At 54.1% G+C, this 20,882-nt stretch overlaps 2 protein-coding genes across 2 annotated transcripts in view; one reads left to right on the top strand and one right to left on the bottom strand.

The window, feature by feature from the left end:
* Positions 1–11,074, top strand: part of LOC135449983 (uncharacterized) — a 28,248-nt gene extending 17,174 nt beyond the window's left edge. The window contains exons 4-7 of the mRNA XM_064717525.1: positions 7,291–7,383; positions 7,486–7,667; positions 7,868–7,968; positions 8,059–11,074. Of these exons, the coding sequence (XP_064573595.1) occupies positions 7,291–7,383; positions 7,486–7,667; positions 7,868–7,968; positions 8,059–8,173 (491 nt within the window). The 3' untranslated portion in view covers positions 8,174–11,074. The remainder of the gene's footprint in view (positions 1–7,290; positions 7,384–7,485; positions 7,668–7,867; positions 7,969–8,058) is intronic.
* A 445-nt stretch (positions 11,075–11,519) lies between these two features.
* ECD (ecdysoneless cell cycle regulator) lies at positions 11,520–20,882 on the bottom strand. The gene is given in 14 exon segments (XM_064717073.1): positions 11,520–12,238; positions 12,772–12,992; positions 13,070–13,137; positions 13,581–13,758; positions 14,177–14,234; positions 14,236–14,287; positions 15,026–15,111; positions 15,864–15,986; positions 16,133–16,261; positions 17,013–17,208; positions 17,892–18,070; positions 19,026–19,113; positions 19,468–19,585; positions 20,672–20,882. Coding segments are annotated over 14 exon segments (1,905 nt in total). The 5' UTR covers positions 20,868–20,882; the 3' UTR covers positions 11,520–12,025.

The raw sequence follows: 20,882 nt of genomic DNA, 5'->3' as shown, positions 1-20,882 counted from the left end.
TCACAGAGCCGTGCCCAGCTTCTCAGCGGTTCAACAGAAATTTTCCCCCTATTGCAAAGCACAACAATTACTCATGCACAAAAATTCTAAGACTCCTACTACAAAGTGCAGAAATTACTGAAAATTCTCTTCTACTGGCATTAAGAGTAAACATGTCTAATGGTTTCTTTGTGTGCAGAGTAGCTACAATGAATGGTTTCAGCATCAAAATCAACTGGAAACCAACGATTTCAGGAAAAGTCTTAAAGAAATTAACAGTGTATCTCAGGTATTTTCTCAGTCACATTTTCAAGATGAGTGGCACAACTTCCTCAGGCAGTAACAGAGGTTACATTGCACTGTGAGACTCGGCTTTTTCAAGGAGAGGAGAGAGGAGCAGAAGCTTCGCAAAGCTTTGCCAACTCTCTGTCCTCTCACAGTAACAGGCTTCTAGTACTACTGACAGTATGCTGCTACAAGAGCAGATTGGAAATTAGTGTGAGAAACGACCCTCTCTTTTAAAAATTTAAAAAGGTTTATTAAACCTAGACAAAAATTACAACAAAGGACCGAATAAGGAAAAACCGCAGCGCTGGGAGCCCAGCCCTGCATCGGCCGTGGTTTGCAGCCTGGCAGCTCGGTGACAGAAGTGGCTGCTCTCCCTTTCGTGCCCTCGGTGCTGCACAGGCAGCCCTGGCCCTGCCAAGGTCTGTCAGTGCTGACAGCCGTGCTCGCTGTCCCTCGGTGAAGATGCTTTCGTGCACCTTGCCGGGAGGGCAGGCGGTGCCAGCCGTGCCTCTCCGTGCCCAGCCTGCCCTTCCCGCAGTGCCCCGAGTGCTGGGGCTGCTGCAGGGGCAGGGAAAGGGCAGCGTGGGCTCACATGGGAGTAACAGCGCTGTACAGCTGAACAGCCACGGAATAGCTGCCTCTGAATGCTGAGGGGCAGCTCTCACATTGCTCCAGCATAACATCAGCAACCACATGCAGCCAGGAAATGGTAAAAGGGAGGGGAAAAACAAAGCCCACACAAAGCGAGTGTTTGATATTTTTGTAACTGTTGCTGTTCTCTTTGCAGAGTTGTGGACTTGCTTCTTTCAGGGTGTTATTGCCCCAACCACAGACTCTGTACCCTGCAGCTGCCGTGTGCTGATTAACTACAGGTCAAGAAAGACAGAAAGACAGGGGAAGGGAAGGGAAGGGAAGGGAAGGGAAGGGAAGGGAAGGGAAGGGAAGGGAAGGGAAGGGAAGGGAAGGGAAGGGAAGGGAAGGGAAGGGAAGGGAAGGGAAGGGAAGGGAAGGGAAGGGAAGGGAAGGGAAGGGAAGGGAAGGGAAGGGAAGGGAAGGGAAGGGAAGGGAAGGGAAGGGAAGGGAAGGGAAGGGAAGGGAAGGGAAGGGAAGGGAAGGGAAGGGAAGGGAAGGGAAGGGAAGGGAAGGGAAGAAGAAACAAAAAGGGGATGGGGGGAAGAAAGAAAGAAGAAGCTTTGCCTTCTTCTCATAAAACAGAAGCAAATTAAACACTTGCACCCCTGTCACAGCAGCCCGAGCAGCACCGAGCTCCCTGCGCCCTCCCCCCTGTGCCCGTGGGCTCCAGGTCGGCCCTGCAGGGAAATCTCCGCAGCACCCGGGCGCTCCCGGGCCAGCCCTGCCGGGCGCCACCGCCCCGGGCTCCTCCCAGCCGGGTTTGCTCTCCTGACAGCTGAAGTGTCGCCTCTTCAAGAGCAGAGCACGCTGTGCCCCCAGGGCTTTGCCGCTGGCAGCACTGGGAGAGATCCTGGGAACACTGGGAGGGAACTGGGAGCACAGGGAATGCCAGGAGGGAACTGGGAGGGAGAGTGGGAGCAGCGGGAGTGAGCAGGAAGGAGCACTGGCAGGGATATCAGGAGCCCTGGGAAGGAACAGCGCTCCCAGCTCCTGCCCAGTGCTCTCCCCATCCCTGCCGGGGCTTGCCAGGAAGAGGGAAACTGGCAGGGAACTGGGAGGGAACTGCTCAGCACTGTGCGAGGGGCAGCAGCCCCAGGGGTGAGCAGTGAGGAGGGGGAAGTGCCCCCAGTCCCTCCACAGAGCCCCCCCAAAATGGGGGGCTACAAGGAGAAAAGGGATTGAAATGGAGGGGAGAACAATTTTCACAGAATTTTTTTTTCTAGGTTGGAAGAGACCTTTAAGATCATTGAGTCCAATCCATGTTCTAACACCTCAACTAGATCATGGCACCAAGTGCCACATCCAGTCTTTTTTTAAACACATCGAGGGATGGTGACTCCACCACCTCCCTGGGTAGATGATTCCAGCATTTGACCACTCTTTCTGTGAAAAACTTCCTCCTTAATTCTAGCCTGTATCTCCCTGGGCGCAGCTTGAGACTGTGTCCTCTTGTTCTGTCTGTTGTTGCCCGGAGAAAGAGATCGACCCCCAGCTCACCACAGCCACCCTTCAGGAAGTTGAAGAGAGTGATGAGGGCACCCCTGAGTCTCCTTTTCTCCAGGCTGAGCACCCCCAGCTTCCTCAGGGGTTCCTCACAGGCTTTGTGTTCCCAGCCCCTCTCCAGCCTCGTTCCCCCTCTGGACGCGCTCCAGCGTCCCAACGTCCTTCCCAAGCTGAGGGGCCAGAGCTGGACACAGCACTGCAGGTGTGGCCTCACCAGGGCCAGGCACAGGGGCACAATGACCTCCCTGCTCCTGCTGGCCACACCATTCCTGATCCAGGCCAGGAGCCCTTGGCCTTCCTGGCCACCAGGACACACTGCTGGCTCATGTTCAGCCGGCTGTCACCAGCACCCCCAGGTCCCTTTCTGCCTGGGCACTGCCCAGCCACACCGTCCCCAGCCCAGAGCATGGCAGGGGTTATTGTGGCCAAAATGCAGCACTGGGCACTTGGATTTATTAAACTTCATCTCCTTGGACTCTGCCCATCCATCCAACAGTTCCAGGTCTCTCTGCAGAGCCCTCCTGCCTTCCCACAGAGGGACACAGCTCCCAGCTCAGAGTCCTCTGCAGATTCACTAATGAAAGCCTCAATGCCCTCATCCATGGGGTCAGTGCAAACACTGAACAGAGCTGGCCCCAGCACAGAGCCCTGAGGGACAGCCCTGGTGCCTGGCCCCAGCTGGATGCAGCACCCTCAGCACCACTCTCTGGCCCATCCAGCCAGGGCTGAGCCCAGCACAGAGTGCTCCTGTGCCAGCCCTGGGCTGCAGCTTTTCCAGGAGGGAGCTGTGGCAGACACTGCCAAAGGCCTTGCTGGAGCCCACACAGACACATCCACAGCCTTTCCTGCACCCACCAGCAGGGTCACCTGCTCATGCAAGGAGACCAGCTTGGTCACACACGCCCCAGCCCTCCTAAACCCCTGCTGGCTGGCTCTGACACCCTGGCCATCCTGGAAGTGCTGCCTGCTGGAATCAATATGAACTGCTCCATGACCTTACTGGGCACTGAGGCCAGGCTAACTGGCCTGCAATTGCCAGGATCCTCCTTCCCACCCTTGCTGTGGATGGGTGTCACACTGGCCAGCTTCCAGCCATTTGGAACCTCCCCAGTGAGCCAGGACTGTTGGTAAATGATGGGCAGCAGCTCCCCAAGCTCATCTGCCAGCTCCCTCATCCCACTGGGGTGGATCCCCTCTGGGCCCAAAGATTTATGAACACTCAAGCAGCTCAGCAGTTCTCTGACTGCCTCCTCCTGGATAACAGGGGGCCCATTCTGCTCCCTGGCACCATCCACCAGCCCAGGAGGACACTTGTCCTGAGGACAAGCTGTGTTCCCACTGAAGGCTGAGGCAAAGAAGGCATTGAGCACCTCTGCCTTCTCCTCATCTGCAGTTACTGAGTTCCCTCCCACATCCAAAAGAGAACTAAACCTGGTCTTACCCTTCCTTTTACCATTAATATATTTGTAAAATCATTTTTAATTATCCTTTACAGAAGTTGCCAAAGTAAGTTCAAACTGAGCTTTGGCCTCCCTCATTTTTTCCCTATACACCCTGGCAATCCCCTTAAATACTTCCTGAGAAACCTGACCCTCCTTCCAAAGCTGATACGTCCTCCATTAATTCCTAAGTTCCTTCAAAACATTGCTGAACATCCAGGCTGGATGTTTGCCTTGTCGACTCCTCTTTGGGCACACAGGGACAGCCAGTTCCTCTGCCCTCAACATCGCTGCTTTGAAGCCCACCTTACCTGGAGTCCTTTGTTTTTAGGGGCTGCTTCCCAAGGAGCTCTCAGAATAAGTCTCCTGAATAGGCCAAAGCCTGCCCTCAGGAAGTTTAATGTAGAAACTTTATTGATGCTCCTCCTGATATCACCAAATATCAAGAACGCTACAATTTCATCACCACCAGGCCCCAGGAAGACTCCAACCAGCACATGCCCCCCAGCCCATCTCCATTGACAACAATTCTAACACAGTCTGTGCCCTGGCAGGCTCACAGACCAGCTGTGACTCGTGAGCTCTGACAACATGCTGGGGATCTCGACAGGGCTCCCTCCCAGTCTATCCTGCATGGTAACAACACCCACTGTGCAGCTGTCAGCCGACAAGAACAATTTCATTTTCGCGAACTCCCAACCCCAAACACGGGGTTCCAAAAAACCTCAGATCCTCGGCCGGGCTAACGCATCCCGGCATGATAAGGTAACGCCGAATGGAAAGGCGCCGAGCCGCGATTGGCTGCTTTCCAGTGCACTGATTGGCCAAAAGCAGAAACCCCACCCCCGAGGGGCAAGATTATAAATACGGAGAGGAGTGGCAGGATCAGAAAATTTAATCTGTTCCTAAGCGGTGGCGGTGTCCATAGCGCGGCGAGGCGGCGGCGGAGCTCGGAGGCGGCTGCAGCCCAGGTGGGACCGCGGTCGGTGCTGCCCCAGCTCGGGGCTCGCTGCGGGCGGAGGGGGCCGCGCTGAGGGCCGGGGGGTTCTGCCGAGTTCCTGGTGCCGGCTTCCCCCGTGTCCCCCCGTGCCCTGGGATCGCAGCCGAGGGAGCGGCTGCCCGCGCTCTCCTCCGTGCCCGGATGGCCGGCATGGAGCCGCTGCCGCGGCAGCGATGGCTCATCCCGGCTGCTCTCGCTAGGACGGAGGCGGCTGCTCCGTGCCCGGGACCCTTCCCGCCCATGCGGCACCGGGCTCGGGGCCGCTGCTCGGGCGGGAGGTGTCCGTGCCCGGCTCGGGGCTGGCACGGCATGAACTTGAACGCAGTGCCTCAGAGCCCAAAGCGCTGCAGGCGCCGGGTGCGGGCACAAAGCGGCGCATGCAGCCTGCTCCGGGGCCGAGGCTTCTCGGCGCTGCGCTCTGTGCCGGGAGCCGCTCCGTGTGCCCAGGCAGGGAGCCGCAGCGGCCGTGCCGGCGCTCGGTGTGCCCGGGCTCCGAGGCGCCGGGGCAGGGAATCATGCGGGGCACAATGGTGAGCAGCCCGGGGCTGCTGCTTCTTGCCCCTCGGCAGGCGGACTCCGAGCCGCAGCTGCCCCGGTGCAGCCTGGGAGCTCGCGGGGCGGGTGAGGGGCCGCCGTGAGGCGGTTGGGGTGAGGTGGAGAGAGACAGAGCGGTTTTCCTGCCCCGGCCGTCTGGCTTGGCCCAGCCCAGCCCAAGAATCCCTGCCAGCATTCCTTGCACCCTTACCCGGCCCCACGGCGGCTCCAGCTCTGCGGGCAGGCGGCTCCAGGAGTTCAGAGTGGGCAAAATGGGAGCGAGAGACAGGAGGCAGCTGGTGCCAGTGGGGGAAATGGCTTTGCTGGAGCGGGCAGGGAGAGGAGGAGGAGAGACAAAGTGGCGGCAAATAAAAGGGAGAGAAAGAGGGACAAGGCTGGAGTGGTGGAAGGCGGTGGGGATGGCCATGGGGCAGTCGGGCATTTTGCTTTGCAGCTCTGTGGGAGGGGAGAAATAGCAGGGTGTAGGAATCGCTGACAATTGGGATTCATTTGATCTGCTTGAACCAGAAAAGCTTCGCTTTGGGGGAGGGCGGCGGGGGCTGCCGTCCCGAAAAACCCGCGCTAAGGAAAAGAGACCCAGACCGGAGGGCCTGGAGGCGACTTTCAGAGGCTGGGCGAACCGTGTGTGAGGGCGGCCCCCTCTCCCGCTGCACACGCCTCTTCCAATTTCCGCTCCCGCCCCTTCCGTCGCTGTTTCCCCGCCGGGTGAGGGTGAAATCGGCCGCAACTGCCCCCGCGCCACCCCGGCCTGTGAGTGATGCCGGAATGGGCGAGCACGTCCCGGGCTCCGAGGCGCCGGGGCAGGGAATCATGCGGGGCACAATGGTGAGCAGCCCGGGGCTGCTGCTTCTTGGCCCTCGGCAGGCGGACTCCGAGCCGCAGCTGCCCCGGGCCAGCAGCAGCCGGCAGCTCGCAGGCGCTCTCAGCGCCCGGCCCGGCACGGAGCTGGGCTGCAGCGGCTGCAGAGCCACAGGGGCCGCCGCAGCAGCGGCCGCTGCAGAGCTGCCGGAGGCTGCGCTTGTCTGCGCACCTGCTGCCGCACCTCTGGGCAGCGGCGACAGCGCAGCCACAGCTGCCACCGCCCTCCTGAGCCCCCGCACGGCCGGCACCAGCAGCGACCTCTCTTCGTGTCCCTTTCAGGGTGCCATCAGCGCGGCTGCAAAGCTGTTCCCGAGGCCGAGCTCCCAAAGGATCTGCCAGCAGCACTCCTGATGTCTCCAGAGCAAGGTGCTGTTTGTTCTGGGCAGAGAGATGCCGGCTGTGAGCAGGAGAAGAGTGAATTCTACTCCATTCCTGGAGCAGCAAACGAGCCCCAGCATCTCCAGGAGGGACCAGCAGCCGCGCTTCCACACTTGCCTGGGGCCCAAGAAGCCTCTTGGCATAAGCAGGGGGATGCCACTTGTGAGCGTGCAGTGAGTGCAGATGTGGAGAATGGATTCTGCACCAGTGATGGGAGTGTGAGGGAGCCCCTGGCTCCCCAGGGCACAGCAGCAACGGGCAATGAACGCAAAAGGAACCTCAGAAGATTCCTGGGTGAGTGCAGGGCCACCTCTGCATGTCCCCTCCCAAGGCCAGGGCTGGCAGGTGTGTGGCTGTTTCCCGATGTCTGGAAGAGGCCTCGTGCTCTGCTGGGCCCCATCCGTGGCTGCAAGCAAGAGCCCCAGCTGCCCCCAAGGCTGTGCAGTTCTCCTGCTGCAGCCTGTGCCCACAGCTGTGTCCCTGCCTGTGCCCACAGCTGTGTCCCTGCCTGTGGCCAGGCTCTTGGCTCTCTGGCTGCCAGCTGAGGGAGGCCCACACTGCCTCAGGGCTCCCTGCTCTGCTCCCTGGCCATGGGCTGAGCAGATTGCAGGGCCGGCTCTGCTTCTGGCAGCCAGCAGCTCTTTCCTGCTCCAGGTGAACGGTTCAGGTGCCATCCCGTGGGCACGGCGGTGCTGATTCTGCTGGTGCTGGTGCTGGCTTTGGGGGTGGCCTTGGCTGTGCAGTCAGGTAAGGGAGGGGCAGCAGCCTGGGCCCAGCCCCTCGGGGCAGAGCGGGCTCCCTGCTCCCTGCACAGGGGAATCCTCAGAGCTTCTCCTCTTCCCCCTGCAGCACCACAGGTTCCAGTCACACCTGCGACTCCGCTGTTGGTTCTGGGCTGTCCCCATGGCTGGGTTGGGTACAAGGGTGTCTGCTACTACTTCTCACGGGATTACAGCACGTGGGAGCAGGGTCAGGAACGGTGCTCCGAGCTCGGGGCCTCCCTGGCCATTGCCAAGGATGAGGAGGCCATGGTGAGTGAGGGGCTGCGGGCGGTGTGGGGTGGCTGAGGGCAGCCTGGGGGCGCTCCTGGGCCGGGCTCGGTGCTCGTAGGGCCGGGGCTGCAGCCCTGGGCCGGGGCCTTGCAGGGAAGGAGCCCCGGCGTGCGGGGGCAGCCCCGGGCACGTGTCCCCCCGAGGGGCCGGGGCAGCTCCCACTCCTCTCTCCTGGGCAGGATTTGCTCTTCCGCTTCTGCCACAATGTCGGTTACTGGCTCGGGCTGCGCAGACGGGGCGAGCGCCTGCAGTGGGGGGACGGCAGCAGCTACAGCTCCCGGTGAGTGCCGGGGAGCCGGGCAGGGCCTGGGGGCACAGGGGCACAAGGGCTTCCCCTGGCAGCCAGCGCTGCCTCTGCTCCTCCCTGCAGGGTTCCTGTCTCTGGCAATTCCGAGTGTGTGTACCTGGCTGAGAGGAGATTGAGGAGTGACAACTGCTCCAATGAGCGGCCGTATCTCTGCAGCAAGGCCCAAGCTCCCCTGTAACAGGGGCTGCACAAAGGACCTTCTCCACACTGGGCAGTGCCAGCTTCACCTCTGAGCCCAGCACAGCGCTGTCCTTCCTCAGCTGCGCCCTGTGCCTTGCACTTCCTCTCAGGGTCACCTCAGTGCCTCTCCATCCCCAGTGCCAGCGCTGGGCTGGGGCTGCAAAGGAAAAGTCTCTGCAATCCATCCTGCCACCGATGCTGCCTGCAGTGAGTGCATTGCCCTCATGACATAACATGTTGAATGGGAAATCCAAATCGGCCTGGGCCCTTGGGAATCATCACAATGTGGCCAGAATGGGACACTTTTAGACTGTCTTTGGAAGAGAAAGAAGGACAGCTGACACGTTCCGAGCAGGAATCCCATTTTCAGCATCAGGCACCTGATGGAGTGGTCTGTCTGTCCTAGGTTGACTATATGATGCTTTTAGCCCCAGTCATTTTGTTCTGTTTATGCTGAATGAGTTTTGCCTCTTTAAGACGTGTTCCAGAGTGTGAAGAGGGAGAGAAGACGCATGCTGTTTGTTTTCAGACACTGCTCTCACTCCTCCACATTGCTGCTCCTGGAATGTATTGTCTGTGGATGGACAGACAACAGGACTGAGCTCTCCTTTGCTTTTAGTTAGATGGGAGATTCAGTGAGCTGATCTGCAACCTGGGGGGGAACATTCTCTTTTGGAGCAGCAAGGGGTTTATTGTTTAATAAATATTTTTTTTCCAATTTTCTCCAAGGAGGTATTTTCTCCCAGACCGGTTGCAGGGAGGGGCCAAATGAATCTGCTTTCCTAGAGGAGCCCAAATTTGCCCTGAACCAGGACACTGTCACAAAGGATCTGACTGTCCTCCTGTGGGAGGAATCCCAGGCTGGAGCTGTGTAGGGGGATAGAATACACAAAAATAAAGATGGTGTAGAAAGTAATCTTACCCCTGAAGGAGTTGCAGCTGGGCCAATTAGCAAAGATTAGGAACAGGCCTGATTTTAACAGGCCACAGCTGTAACCAATGAGAAGAAGAGTGCTATGAAAGAGTGGGCTGGCTGGTTGGGAAGGGAACTGGAGTCAGTTGGCTGCTTTGTGAAGAATGAAGAGTCAGTGCTCTGAGGAGCTGCCCAGGAGAAAACACCAAGAAAATGTGAAACTTCTGCAATAAGGAGACAACAGTATGGAACCCCTGTGATAAGATTACAACAGAGCAGGACAAGGATTTGTCTCCCTGAGGGGGAAGCAGTGACATGATGTGACTGTAACCCCCATACCTCTGTGTCACTGTGTGGGGAGGAGGGAGGGAGGGAACTGTGGATAAAGTGAAGCCCAGGAAGGAGAGAACAGTGTGGAGAAGGTGCATTTTAAGGATTTGGCAGCCTACTCACTCCCTTGCTGTGATTTCTTTCATAATACATTCAATTGAAATTAATGTCCCCACTCCAGACTTCTTATGCCCATGTTGGGTGAGAGATCTCTGGCTGCCTTTCTTGAGAGCCCCGAGCCTTTCCTGCTGTGTTCTGTTGCCTGCCCAGGGGCAGGAGCAGAGGCTCAGAGCTGGCCCCGGGCACCTGGCCCAGCCCAGCCCAGGAATCCCTGCCAGCATTCCCTGCACCATTACCCGGCCCCACGGCGGCTGCGGCTCCGCGGGCAGGCGGCTCCAGGAGTTCAGAGTGGGCAAAATGGGAGCGAGGGACAGGAGGCAGCTGGTGCCAGTGGGGGAAATGGCTTTGCTGGAGCTGGCAGGGAGAGGAGGAGGCAGAAAGTGGAGCAAAGTAAAGGGGAGAGAAAGAGGGACAAGGTGGTGGGGATGGCCATGGGGCAGGTGGGCATTTTGCTTTCCAGCCCTGTGGGAGGAAAGGAAGAACTGTCAAATGCATGCAGGAAAAGAGGGGAGAAATAGCAGGTGGTGGAAATCTCTGACAATTGAGATTCATTGTATCTGCCTGAACTGCAAAAGCCAACAGTCTGAGCACCACCAGTGCTGTGATGTGCCTTGCCCTGCCCCTGCCCTGGCTGCAGCAGCCGCCTGTTGGGACGGGCCCTGCTCTCTAAAGGAGCTGCACCCAGGGACCATTGGGGCAGTGCTGGGTAAGAAGTGAGGAATGGGAAAGGGTGGGAACTGTGAAGGGAAAAAATTAGGGGAAGGGAAAATTAACCAGTTAAACAACTCCAGAATACACTTGGACAGAAATCCATTGAAAGGGAACCACACACCACTTGTCTGCCCTAATTAATTCCATCGGGCTTCCTTCACTAAAAACACTCTCAGAATTAAAAGAGGAGATGCCTGGTGTGTTACCTCAAAGCAGTGGAAGAGGCAGCATGGAAATGCTTCTTCTGCCATGGCAAACTCTCCTGGGAGCACTCCCAGAGCCTTGCAGGGCTCCACTGGGAAGCTGCTGAACAAATGGAAAGAGTTGGGATGAGCAGAGCCCCAGAGAAATCCCAGCCCCACTGATGGAAAAGTCAGATTATCCAAGCAGCAACAGCAGCTGGAGTGTTTGCAAAAGAGCAGCTTTGTTCTGAACCTCAGCTCAGGAGTTCTCCTCATCACTAAGGGAGTCCCTCCATCTGTTTGGCCCTTTTCTATAGCACAGGCCACACAGCAGTTCAATGTGATCATGTTCTTCAACTCAATTATGTTTTAAAGTATCTAAACTTGATCTAGCTACTCATCAGTGGAGAATTTTATGTATTTTCAGTGTAAATTACCTTTCCTGGTCAAACACCAACCCTTCCCAAGGTTCAAGTACCTCTGTTTTCCACCACTAACTGCTCATTATTCTTGTCTCAATTGAAAACCTCTGTTAACCCCATTTTTCCACCACAGATCTGTCTGAGTCTCTCACCTCTCAGCAGTCCAAATTCCTTGAAATTTAGCAGAACCTTCTTCACACTTCCCAGCTCTTGCTGTCCATCTCTAATCCCTGTCCAACCTGCCAGTGCTCTCCCTGAACTGCTGACAAAGTGAATTCCACAACATCAGTGCAGGACAACTCATTAATTGCTGAATGAAAATGAAATTAAATTAAGAAGCTGATTTGGACCCAGCAGGACTGCACTGTTGGTGTTTGTGTATCAAGAATTTCTATCTATTTTATTTCAAATTTGTCTTGTTGAAACTAAAGTTGTCATATTTAAAATAGATTTTTCATTCCACATGAAAGCAACATGCTGCATGCCTTCCAGCACATTTGCACTGAAAAAACCCCAAACTGCTCAGCCTGGGCTCACATCATGCCAGCAGTAGCTGTATATCAACATTCAGCAGTAATGGAATTCATTCAGAAAATGAACAATTACAAAAATATTTTTACTCCAAGAACTGAGGAAGTTATGCATATCTTCAAAAAAATTCAGTAATCAAGTTGTATTTTTGTTTTTATTGAAATAAAATTAAAAAATACTTCTGGCCAATATTTACACATTTGATCCAATTACTCTTCCTGCAGTGTGGTATTTCCCCACCTGCCCCTGAAGGCAGCAGCATTTTCAGAACAAGAACTGCTCCCCAGATACTGAACCCACTCAGCAATGGGTAAAAGGACATTTTAGAAATGGCAAATTAGAGCACTGAATGGAAAAATGGGAGAGAGGTGTTGTAATAAAAGAAAACCTTCTTTCGGTCATTCATTTGACATAATTTTTCAGTTTTCTAAAGTTTTGTCAGCACTGGGAAAATCTCATTTCCACCCAAGACAGTGTGCAAACAGAAGCTTTTGCAGGTAAATTCACTCTGCTGAAGTGACACATAATGAACAGAATGCTCCAAATTCAAACCTTGGGCCTCTTCTCCCACACCCTGCTCGTGTGTGTGTGCTCCATCTCCCCAGCAGCCATGTCCTGTGCCAAGGCTCTCCCTGCCTTGCTCAGCTGCCAGGGAGCTCTGTGCTCTCAGGTAAATTCACCCCCAGGCTCTGTAAAATGCTCGAGGTGGGTCCTGCCAGGCCAGCCTGGGCACTGTAGGACTCGAGCAGGTTTGCCACCAGGTTCATGTCCACATCCAGGGCTGCCAGCTCAGCAGCCTCAGCTCCACAGGCAGGGCCAGCACTCTCACATGGGGCTGCTCCAACAGAACTTGCCTGCAGGGAGTACAAAGAGAAAGCTTTAGCAAATTGCAGGAGCAGATTTAAGGGGGGAAAAAAAAGGTAAACCACAGGAGAAAAGAAACAACAATTCTGCAGCCAACAAAGTCCAGTACACTCCTGAGTCCTGACAGACAGAAATTCAGACACCAAATGCCCATGCCAGCTGAAAATCACCACTCTCCATTACCCAGATTAGGTTCCAAGAGAAGGACACAAAGTGTTGCTGAGTCCTGGCTCTGCTTCCTATGGGAGAGAACTACTACAGGACCTCACAAGTGAAGCTGCAGCTGCTTGCCCTACTACTAAAAACAGGGAAAAGATGGGCAAACTAAAACTAAGCCTTGGAAAAGATGGGCAAATTCCAAGCTTAGGTAAGTTTCAGTTTATAAAAAATGTAGGATGGTGCAGGTCCAGCACACTTTGCTTGCACGTGGGAAGGTTCCAATCCCATTACTCAGAATGGCCACTTGCAGCACATTTCCTGCTTGGAAATTACTGCTGCAAATCAGAGCTCAAGGCACACTCACCCCTCTCTTGTGGCTGCTGAAACTTTTCCCAACGTTGCTCTGTGCCAGCTCACGGTCCATCTCCTCCATGTACGCCTTGAGACTGCCCACGAGCTCCTCAGGAGACACCTTCTGCTCCTGCCTTCCATTCCCAGCATCCAGCTCTTCATCATCCTCATCTGAGAAACCAAACTCCTCCTCTTCATCCACATCATCAGAATCCAGCTCCTCCGAGTCTGCCCCTGCACATGATTTGGTGTCAGTACAACAGCAAAGAAATCAGTGCTGGCATTTGTTTTAAAGAAAGAAGCAATCTCACCTAAAATTCTGTCCAGAGCTTTTGTAAAAGAATCCACGTCAAAGGTAACTTGGGATTCATCAGATGACCTGAAATATAAAAATATTTTTAAAGAAATAAAGCTTCTATGCTTGCCTAAGCCTGACACAGGCACAAGCCATATTGATGTCTCTCAAGCCAGGACTGAAGTTGGGCCTTTTAATTTAAAAGGCCTCAGAACTTTGAAGCCTGTATGGATGAGACATCAAACAGTGAGTGGAAGAATTCTTGGCATAAAAAGAGAAAAATTGTGAAGACCACAAAATCCAACTGAGGGACAGAGAGCAGCTCAGCTTGCAGCACTTGAACCTGCACCAGTGCCAGGGTGGCACCAAGCTGATTTAAAGCAAGTACAGGTTCACTGCTCTGGCTTTGCTTCAGGCCCTGCTCAGCACAGCACCTTCAAACTCTGATTCTCTGCATCACAGAACCAAGCACAGGCTGCAGCACAGTGCAACATTCCACACCAGAGCCAAACTCCAGGTGCTACTACCATGGCATTTCTGCTCCTTCGTGCGTGGACACTTTGGACACAAAAGCCTTCATGCTCTCAGCAACTGTTTCCAAGTCATAGTTTTGCTCCTCCTCATTTGGGGAAGGAAGGGACTCATTTCTTGTCTCCTTCAGCATCTGATCCAGAGCACCTGGTGTCATATCCAGCCAGCTGTCATCTGCAAGAACACAGCACAGATCTGTTACTCTGCACAAGCCTGCTGGCCCACAGGCCCAAACCAGCTGACTGACAGGGCTGCAACCATCCTGCAGCTCAGTTCTGCAGTTCAGCTCTTGTGCTGCTCCTGGGTCACACACAGCAAAGGAGAGAGAGGCTGAGAAGAACTGAGTGCAGATTTCTTGTCACTACTTACAAACTCTGCTTTGCAGAGCTCAAACTCAGAGAGACCATTCTAGTCACTGAGAAGCCTTTGGCCACTCAGTGGAGGAAGAAAGGCTTACTCTAAACTGGGAGAGCCAATCCAGTGTTTAGTCTTGAGGAAGGCTGGATTTGCTCTCCCTTCACAGCTGTCAGCATTGCCCCTCTCCCCCACAAATAACCATCTGTAACAGGAATAATTCCCCCATCCAGCTCACCATCCTCTGCAGGAAGACAAGCTGCTTCTCTCTCCAATTCCTTCAGATCAATCAATGGGGGTTGTCTGTAGTAGTGCCAGGATTTCATCACCTGGGCTCACTTCATCACAGCTAGAAGAAAAACCAAAATCAATTGACTGAAATGGATTCAATGGGATCACATGCTCTGCATTCAGGTTTTCACTTGAATTCTTCATTTTCCTTCTGTGCAAACACATCAAAAAGGGAAATGAATCTGGGGAAGTACCAGAGCACTACCCAGAGCATTGGCCAAAACAGGACACAGTCAGTCCCTGCAATTCCCAGCTGATGGCTCCAAACCCATTGGTCATGGCTCTTTTCCTTTACATTTCATTTGCCTTGGTAAATATTGAGATTACCAGATCCCAAACACCACAGAGTGGAAACTCAGAAAAATAACAGTCAAGATATTATGACCTGCCAAAGCCTCAGATATTTCTGATTTCTTTTTTGGTTTTGATCTTCCAGAGAAATCCACAGCCAGCCCCTTGAGCAAAGGAGACAGATTACCCTGTATTCATTATTCACTGGCACTGCTGTTCAATGAAACATTTCTACACTTTCTACAGTCAACCAAGCAAAAATTGCTTTGCAGTCACCACTTGGAAGAGCTCAGCATTTCACAAAACCAAGATAAAAGAGTTACTCAGGCCAGAACTTCTCCCAGTGGAGCATTCCAGAGGAATTAGTACTTGTATGCCCTGGCCACAGCTCCCATGTTCAATGTGCAGTGCAGAAAAGGGTTCAGGTGTTTGTAACAAGCATTTCAAAGGTCACTTACAGGATTTGTAGGGTATGTGACACTCATGAATTTCAAGCAGCTCTCACCTTTCTGGCACTGCAACAGATTGCTGGAAGTGATCTTCTGCCATGTGCAACAGCTCCAGGTACTTGGCTGATCCTTCCATTTCTCCCTATTGAATGCAAGCCACAGGCATGAACCCAAACAATTCTCCCTCCCCTTCCTCCTCACAGTCAGGCTTCCTAAGGGCGACTGTTGGTCACACAGAAATGCTGAGAGAACCAGAACAACTCAAACCTCTTGGCCATGAACACTTGGAACTCAATACAGCCAAGGGGCATTCCTGTATTTGAAGTATATTAAAGGATATTAACCTAAGAATCTCAATAAAGTTGTCCAATTTTATAACCTTCAAACAAGCAGTCAATTTATGTCCCATTTATTAACTTCAAATAAGTAGTCAAAGGCATCTTTAAAAAAAAAAAACAACACAGAACCTCACCAAAACCCCCAGAAGTCACAAAAACCACACACACACACCAAAATTACACTTGCATGGGCCCAGATAGGTCTATGGTGTTATGTATGGATCTTGAAGAATATTGAATTCTAGAGGGGTGGAAATGAAATGTAAACCAGTGAAATCAGTCACACCTCACACAATCACACATGGGGGTTTTCTTCACTCAAGTGTATTTCTCCCCTTGCTTTAGATGAATGAATCAATCCCCACATCTTGCTTTTTCCTTTTTAATTTCCAAAATAAATTCCTTTCAAAGGGGAACAACCTGCACATGTCCCCTTTAAACACATTAATTCATTTCACACAGAGATAAGGATTCAAGCTCCTCACACCAGTTCAAGGGTTAAAATGTATTTTCCCTGGAATATTTAAAAGCCACAGACACTGAAATAATCACAGACCTTGAAATAATCCTTCTCCTTCAAGCTCCTGAGGAATCTCTCCCACAGAGGACCGCTTACGTTTCTCTTGGCATCAGGAGCCACTTTGCTGCTCTTGGAGCACAAAATTTCAAAGCCATGGGCCTGCAGATAAAAGATGCAACAACAAGAGGTTCTCAAGGTGTGACAGACTTTGCTCACATTTCTCTGGACAAGAAGGCAACTTCCAGACAAGGACCCATTCCCTGGACATGCATGAGCCAAGGCCAAAATGCCCCAGGAATCATTACCAGCTTCATGCCCAGCTCGTAGGCTCTGTACTGAGGATGAGCTGGGGCGGGCAGGGTGTATCCACTGCGTCTGTCTGGAACAAACTGCTGCTGCACCAGCTGTGCATACAAACACCGAGTGAAAGTCACCTGCAACAGCCAGAGCAGAAACAAACACTCCCTGCAGCGGGACTGGGCTGGGGACAGCCTCAAACTCCCTCCAGGTCACCAGAGTGCCTTTGAAGGCACCCATATTACAGGCAGTACCTGAGACTGCATTCAAAATACATCTTAGAAAGATTTTTCTGATAAATTACTTTTCAGGCTTTACAAAGTTTGTCCCAAATTGAAATACCCAAGTAAATACGAACTTTTGTCAGTATAAATACATTAGGAAAAACCCTCAGTATTTTGTATTCAGGTTAACAAGGTGTATTTTCAATTAAAATGACATTCAATTAAAAGATTTCAGCAACTCCAGAATTTGACTCTAAAGCTTCTTTTCAGGAGTCTAGTGGTACAACTCTGTAACAAAATGCATCAGATACAACAGTGCTTGGACAGTGCTCATACAAGACTTCATAAAATCTTTCCCAGAGCTGTGAGAGCACAGCTGAGAAGGTGAAAAGCCTGGGAGTGAACCACTGGTGAGGAGCAACTGCTCCCGTTGGCTGGCAGGGCTGGCAAACTGCTCTGATCACACAAGGAGATCAATTTACTGAGCAGGCACTTCAGCAGAGGAACTGCTATCACAGCCTCTGGATTCAGAAACAATTCTCTCAGGATCAGCCCCCTGCAAGTCCAGCCACACCGATCCAGAGCAGCTCTCACTGCAAGGACCTGGAAATCCATGCCTACAGGAGCACACAGCAGGGCCGTCAGCGGCTCTGCGAGCACTTACCAGGGCCATCACTCGCTGCTCGGCAGGGAAGGTTCTGAAAGGGCGCCGGCAGGCCCCCAGATCGCCCGGCTCCCGCAGGTAGAAGGCCTGGACGGCCGCAGCCACCAGGGACGGGCGCAGCCTCAGCACGGCCGCGATCCCGGCCGGGAGGAAGCAGCGGGCTCGGTGCAGCGAGGCCTGGATCTTCTCGGGATACCTGAGCGGCAACAGAGCGTGGGAGGGCACTGCCAGTTAACCACTCCTTCTTCAGCATCAGCCCCCTTCCCTTTAATATTTACTGGGATCATGGCTCAGATTGCTCTGCAGTTAAAACCTGGCCAATCTAATGCCTAGAATGGCTGTTTCTATCATACATATTTATAGAAGTGTACATGGCTCATAAAATTGAATCTCCTATATGGGTAAGATGAGTCCCTGTGGGCTTAACCAACATACCCAGCTATGCAGTATTCTTTGCCATATTTGCTGTCAAATCCTTGCAAAAAATAAAGCACAGGGTGGAGCACAGCTGTGACAAGCTGAAGCCCTGACAATTCTGCTGCTTCTACATTTTAGATCAAATCCTCTTGTTCCTTGGGCACAGGGCTCCTAAAAGATCATGGAACTTTCAGAGGTTTCAGTCTAAGGAAGATGTGAAGGAAGAGTAACTCTTGTCATTGTCAGGGCTGGAATTACAGCAGTGAACCAGTTTCAGATCCCCACACCACAGCCTACAGGACACTGATCCCACTCTTTCCAAGAGTGCCACAGAAAAACCTCCAGCTGCTGGTTTCTGAGAAGGAACCAACTTGATCCCATCTGCTGGGGAAACGCTGAAAGCCCAGGGAGCACAGACCCAAACCCCACAGCTGCAGAGGAGCCAAGTGCAGCCCCACGTACCCATGGAGGCGTTTATTGAGCGCAGCTCTGATGGGCTCTGCAGCCAGGAACTCCTCGGCGCGGGTGGATAACAGAGCCAGCGCCTGCGGCACCGTGGCACGGGGAGCAGAGAGGGCCCAGCCCTGCTGCCAAGGCTCCCCCGGCGCAATGATGTGCAGCTCTCCTTTGTAAAAGAACACCTGGCAGGCAGGAATGCTCCCGTCACACAGGGCAGGAGCACTCACACACACAGCCATGGAACAGCTCATTGCACACACAAATGCATCTGGTTAACACTGACAACAGAAAGGACAAATAGAGAACCAGTGCAGGAAGCAGCAGAGCTTTTCTAAAATGGTTATTTGAGATGCCAGAGATCACAATCCAACCAGGAAAAACCCCTATTTGAACTGCAAGAAATTTCATCAAATATATCTTGTTTCCTTAACAAGAGTAATTGTTACACGTGTCTCTTCAACTGGAGAAGTGCTTCAGGAGAACCAGCACAGCCTAACTGCTTCAGAACATCCCAGGCATTAAAAAGCAGCATTTCAGGTGTCACATGCGACCTCTGCTGGTTCCTGATCCTAAGAAAAGCCCTGAATGCAACGTTCTCAACTCCCTCACTCTGTCTGTTCCCTCAAACAAAGGAAAGTATGAGCCTGACACTCCAGGTACACACTTGCAATCAATTTTGGTGTTGTGTTCCAGTCCTTGTAAGAATCTTGGAGTAGGGGAAAAATAATTGAACAATTTTTTGCTAATGACCAAATTAATGATCTCCATTCTAATCCACTGCCATTAGCAGCCATCCATATCCAGGGGAAGGTGTCTGCTCATTATTTCACCTGGACCAGACAAAGCCTGTGTCCTTACAGAGACAGCAACACTCCAGCCCTGAGCATTCCCTACCCTGAGGGCAGCAAATCCTCTGGCCTAAACACTCCACAACATTGTAAAAAAATGGCTCTAGCAGAGCTTGAAAGTTCAGGAGAATACACGAGTGCTCCTGAAGGGAGCAACAGTCAGGACAGACAGCACTCTAGATTTTCAGAGGCAGTCAGACCACTTGGCTAGAGGTGCAAGAGAAAACTCCAATTGCTAAATGAAAGGCCACTGGCTCCCCCTTGCCAACTGCACACAAGTTTTACTCACCCTGTTTTCACTGTTTTCAGGATTCAGCCACTTTGGGAGAAAATCAGCTGCTTCTATCAAGAGAAACTCTCCATCGTTGTCATCAATACTGGTCAAGGAGAAATTGGAAATTCAGCAGGAAAAGCCTTGCAGAGCACAACAACACACTTCTGAATCCATGTCTGCTGGGGTTTTTTTAATATTCATAAACTCATAGAAAGTCTAAGGTTAGAAGGGACCTTAAAGATCAACACTTGGTTCCAACACCCTTGCCACAGCCAGGCACACCTTCCACTAGCCCGGGCTGCTCCAAGCCCCATCCAACCTGCCCTTGGACACTTCCAACGTGTCTGGGATGGGGAAACACCTCCAAGGATGGCAATGGTAAGACAGGACCTTCAGAGCACAGGCACTGCCCCTTGGCAGCCCTCCCACTAAAGCAGCTCAGCAGCACCCGCCTTACCTGGCTGCCAGCCCCGGGAACTCCCTGGTGATCTCCCGCAGCAGGTACACAATGAACCACTCATCCTCCACGTTATCCCCGAACTCCGTGGTGCCGCCCAAGTGCGCCGGGATCTCGCCTGCACGGGGCACAGACAGGAGAGGCGGCTCAGCAACGCCGTGCCCAGCAACAGATTGTCCACACGGGCTGCGGAGTCTCCCTCACTGCGGATATCCCAGACCCTGCTGACAGAATCTTGTGTCCTGTGCTCGGGGATGGCCCGGCTGCAGCAGGGAGGCGGCACCAGATGCCTCACTGGGTTAACCCGTGCTGTGACACCGAGAGTCGGGGAAGCCGCCGGGTCCCCCTCACACGCTCCCGGTTCGAGCCCGCCGGATCTCCTCACACGCCCTCGGTTCCCGGCCGCCGGATCTCCCTCACACGCCACAGTTCTCCCTCAGACGCTCCTGGTTTCTGGCCGCCGGGTTCCCCTCACACTCCCGCCCCCGGGTACGCCTCACACGCCCTCGGTTCCCGGCCGCCGGTCTCTCCTCCAAAGATCCCGATTCTCGGCCGCCGTGTGCCCCTCACATGGCCTCGGCTCTCCCTCACTCGTTCCTGGTTCGAACTCGCCGGGTCCCCCTCTCAGGCTCCCGGTTCCCGACCGCCGGGTCCCCCTCAAACGATCCCCGTTCCCCCTCACACGCCCTTGATTCCCGGCCACCGGGTCCTCCTCACACGGCCCAGATCCCCCTCACACGCTTCTGGTTCCCGGCCGCCGGATTACCCTCAAAAGATCCCGGTCTCCGGCCGCCAGCTGTCCTTCACACTCTCCCGGTTCCCCCCCACAAGCTCCCGGTTCCCGGCCGCCGGATCCCCTTCAAACGATCCCACCCCTCCCCGGTTCCCTCTCTGACACTCCTCGAGTCCGGCCGCTGGTTCCCCTCACACCCCCTCGGTTCCCCCTCACACACCGCCGGGTCCCCCTCACACACCGCCGGTTTCCGGCCGCCGGGTCCCCCTCACACCCTCCCGGGTTCCCCCCTCACACGCTCCTTGATTCCGGCCGCCGGGTTCTCCTCACACCACCCCTCATCCCCGCTTTCCCCTCAAACGCCGTCGGTTCCCTGCCACCGGATCCCCCTCACGCTCTCCCGGTCCCTGGCCGCCTCCGGCGCCTCCGGGCGCTCCTCCCGCCGCGCCTCCCGGCCCGCTCCCGGCTCACCGCGGCCCGGCACGTAGCGCAGGCGGAACGGCTGCCGCTGCCACACGTAGGCAGCCAGGAGCGGAGCGAAGCGCACCAGGGCCAGCTCAGCGCAGCGCCGCAGCAGCGCCTCGCCGCCCGGGCCCGCCGCCGCCGCCGCGAACAGGCGGTAGCGCACCGCGTCCTCGGGCAGCGCCGGCCGCCGCAGCGCCTCCATCGCGCCGGAGCCCAA

The sequence above is a fragment of the Zonotrichia leucophrys genome, chromosome 6 (assembly GCF_028769735.1).
Source record: "Zonotrichia leucophrys gambelii isolate GWCS_2022_RI chromosome 6, RI_Zleu_2.0, whole genome shotgun sequence".
NCBI classification, from domain to species: Eukaryota; Metazoa; Chordata; class Aves; order Passeriformes; family Passerellidae; genus Zonotrichia; species Zonotrichia leucophrys.
The sequence above is the reverse complement of the archived record's forward strand: the minus strand, read 5'-3'. Positions and strand labels throughout refer to the sequence as shown.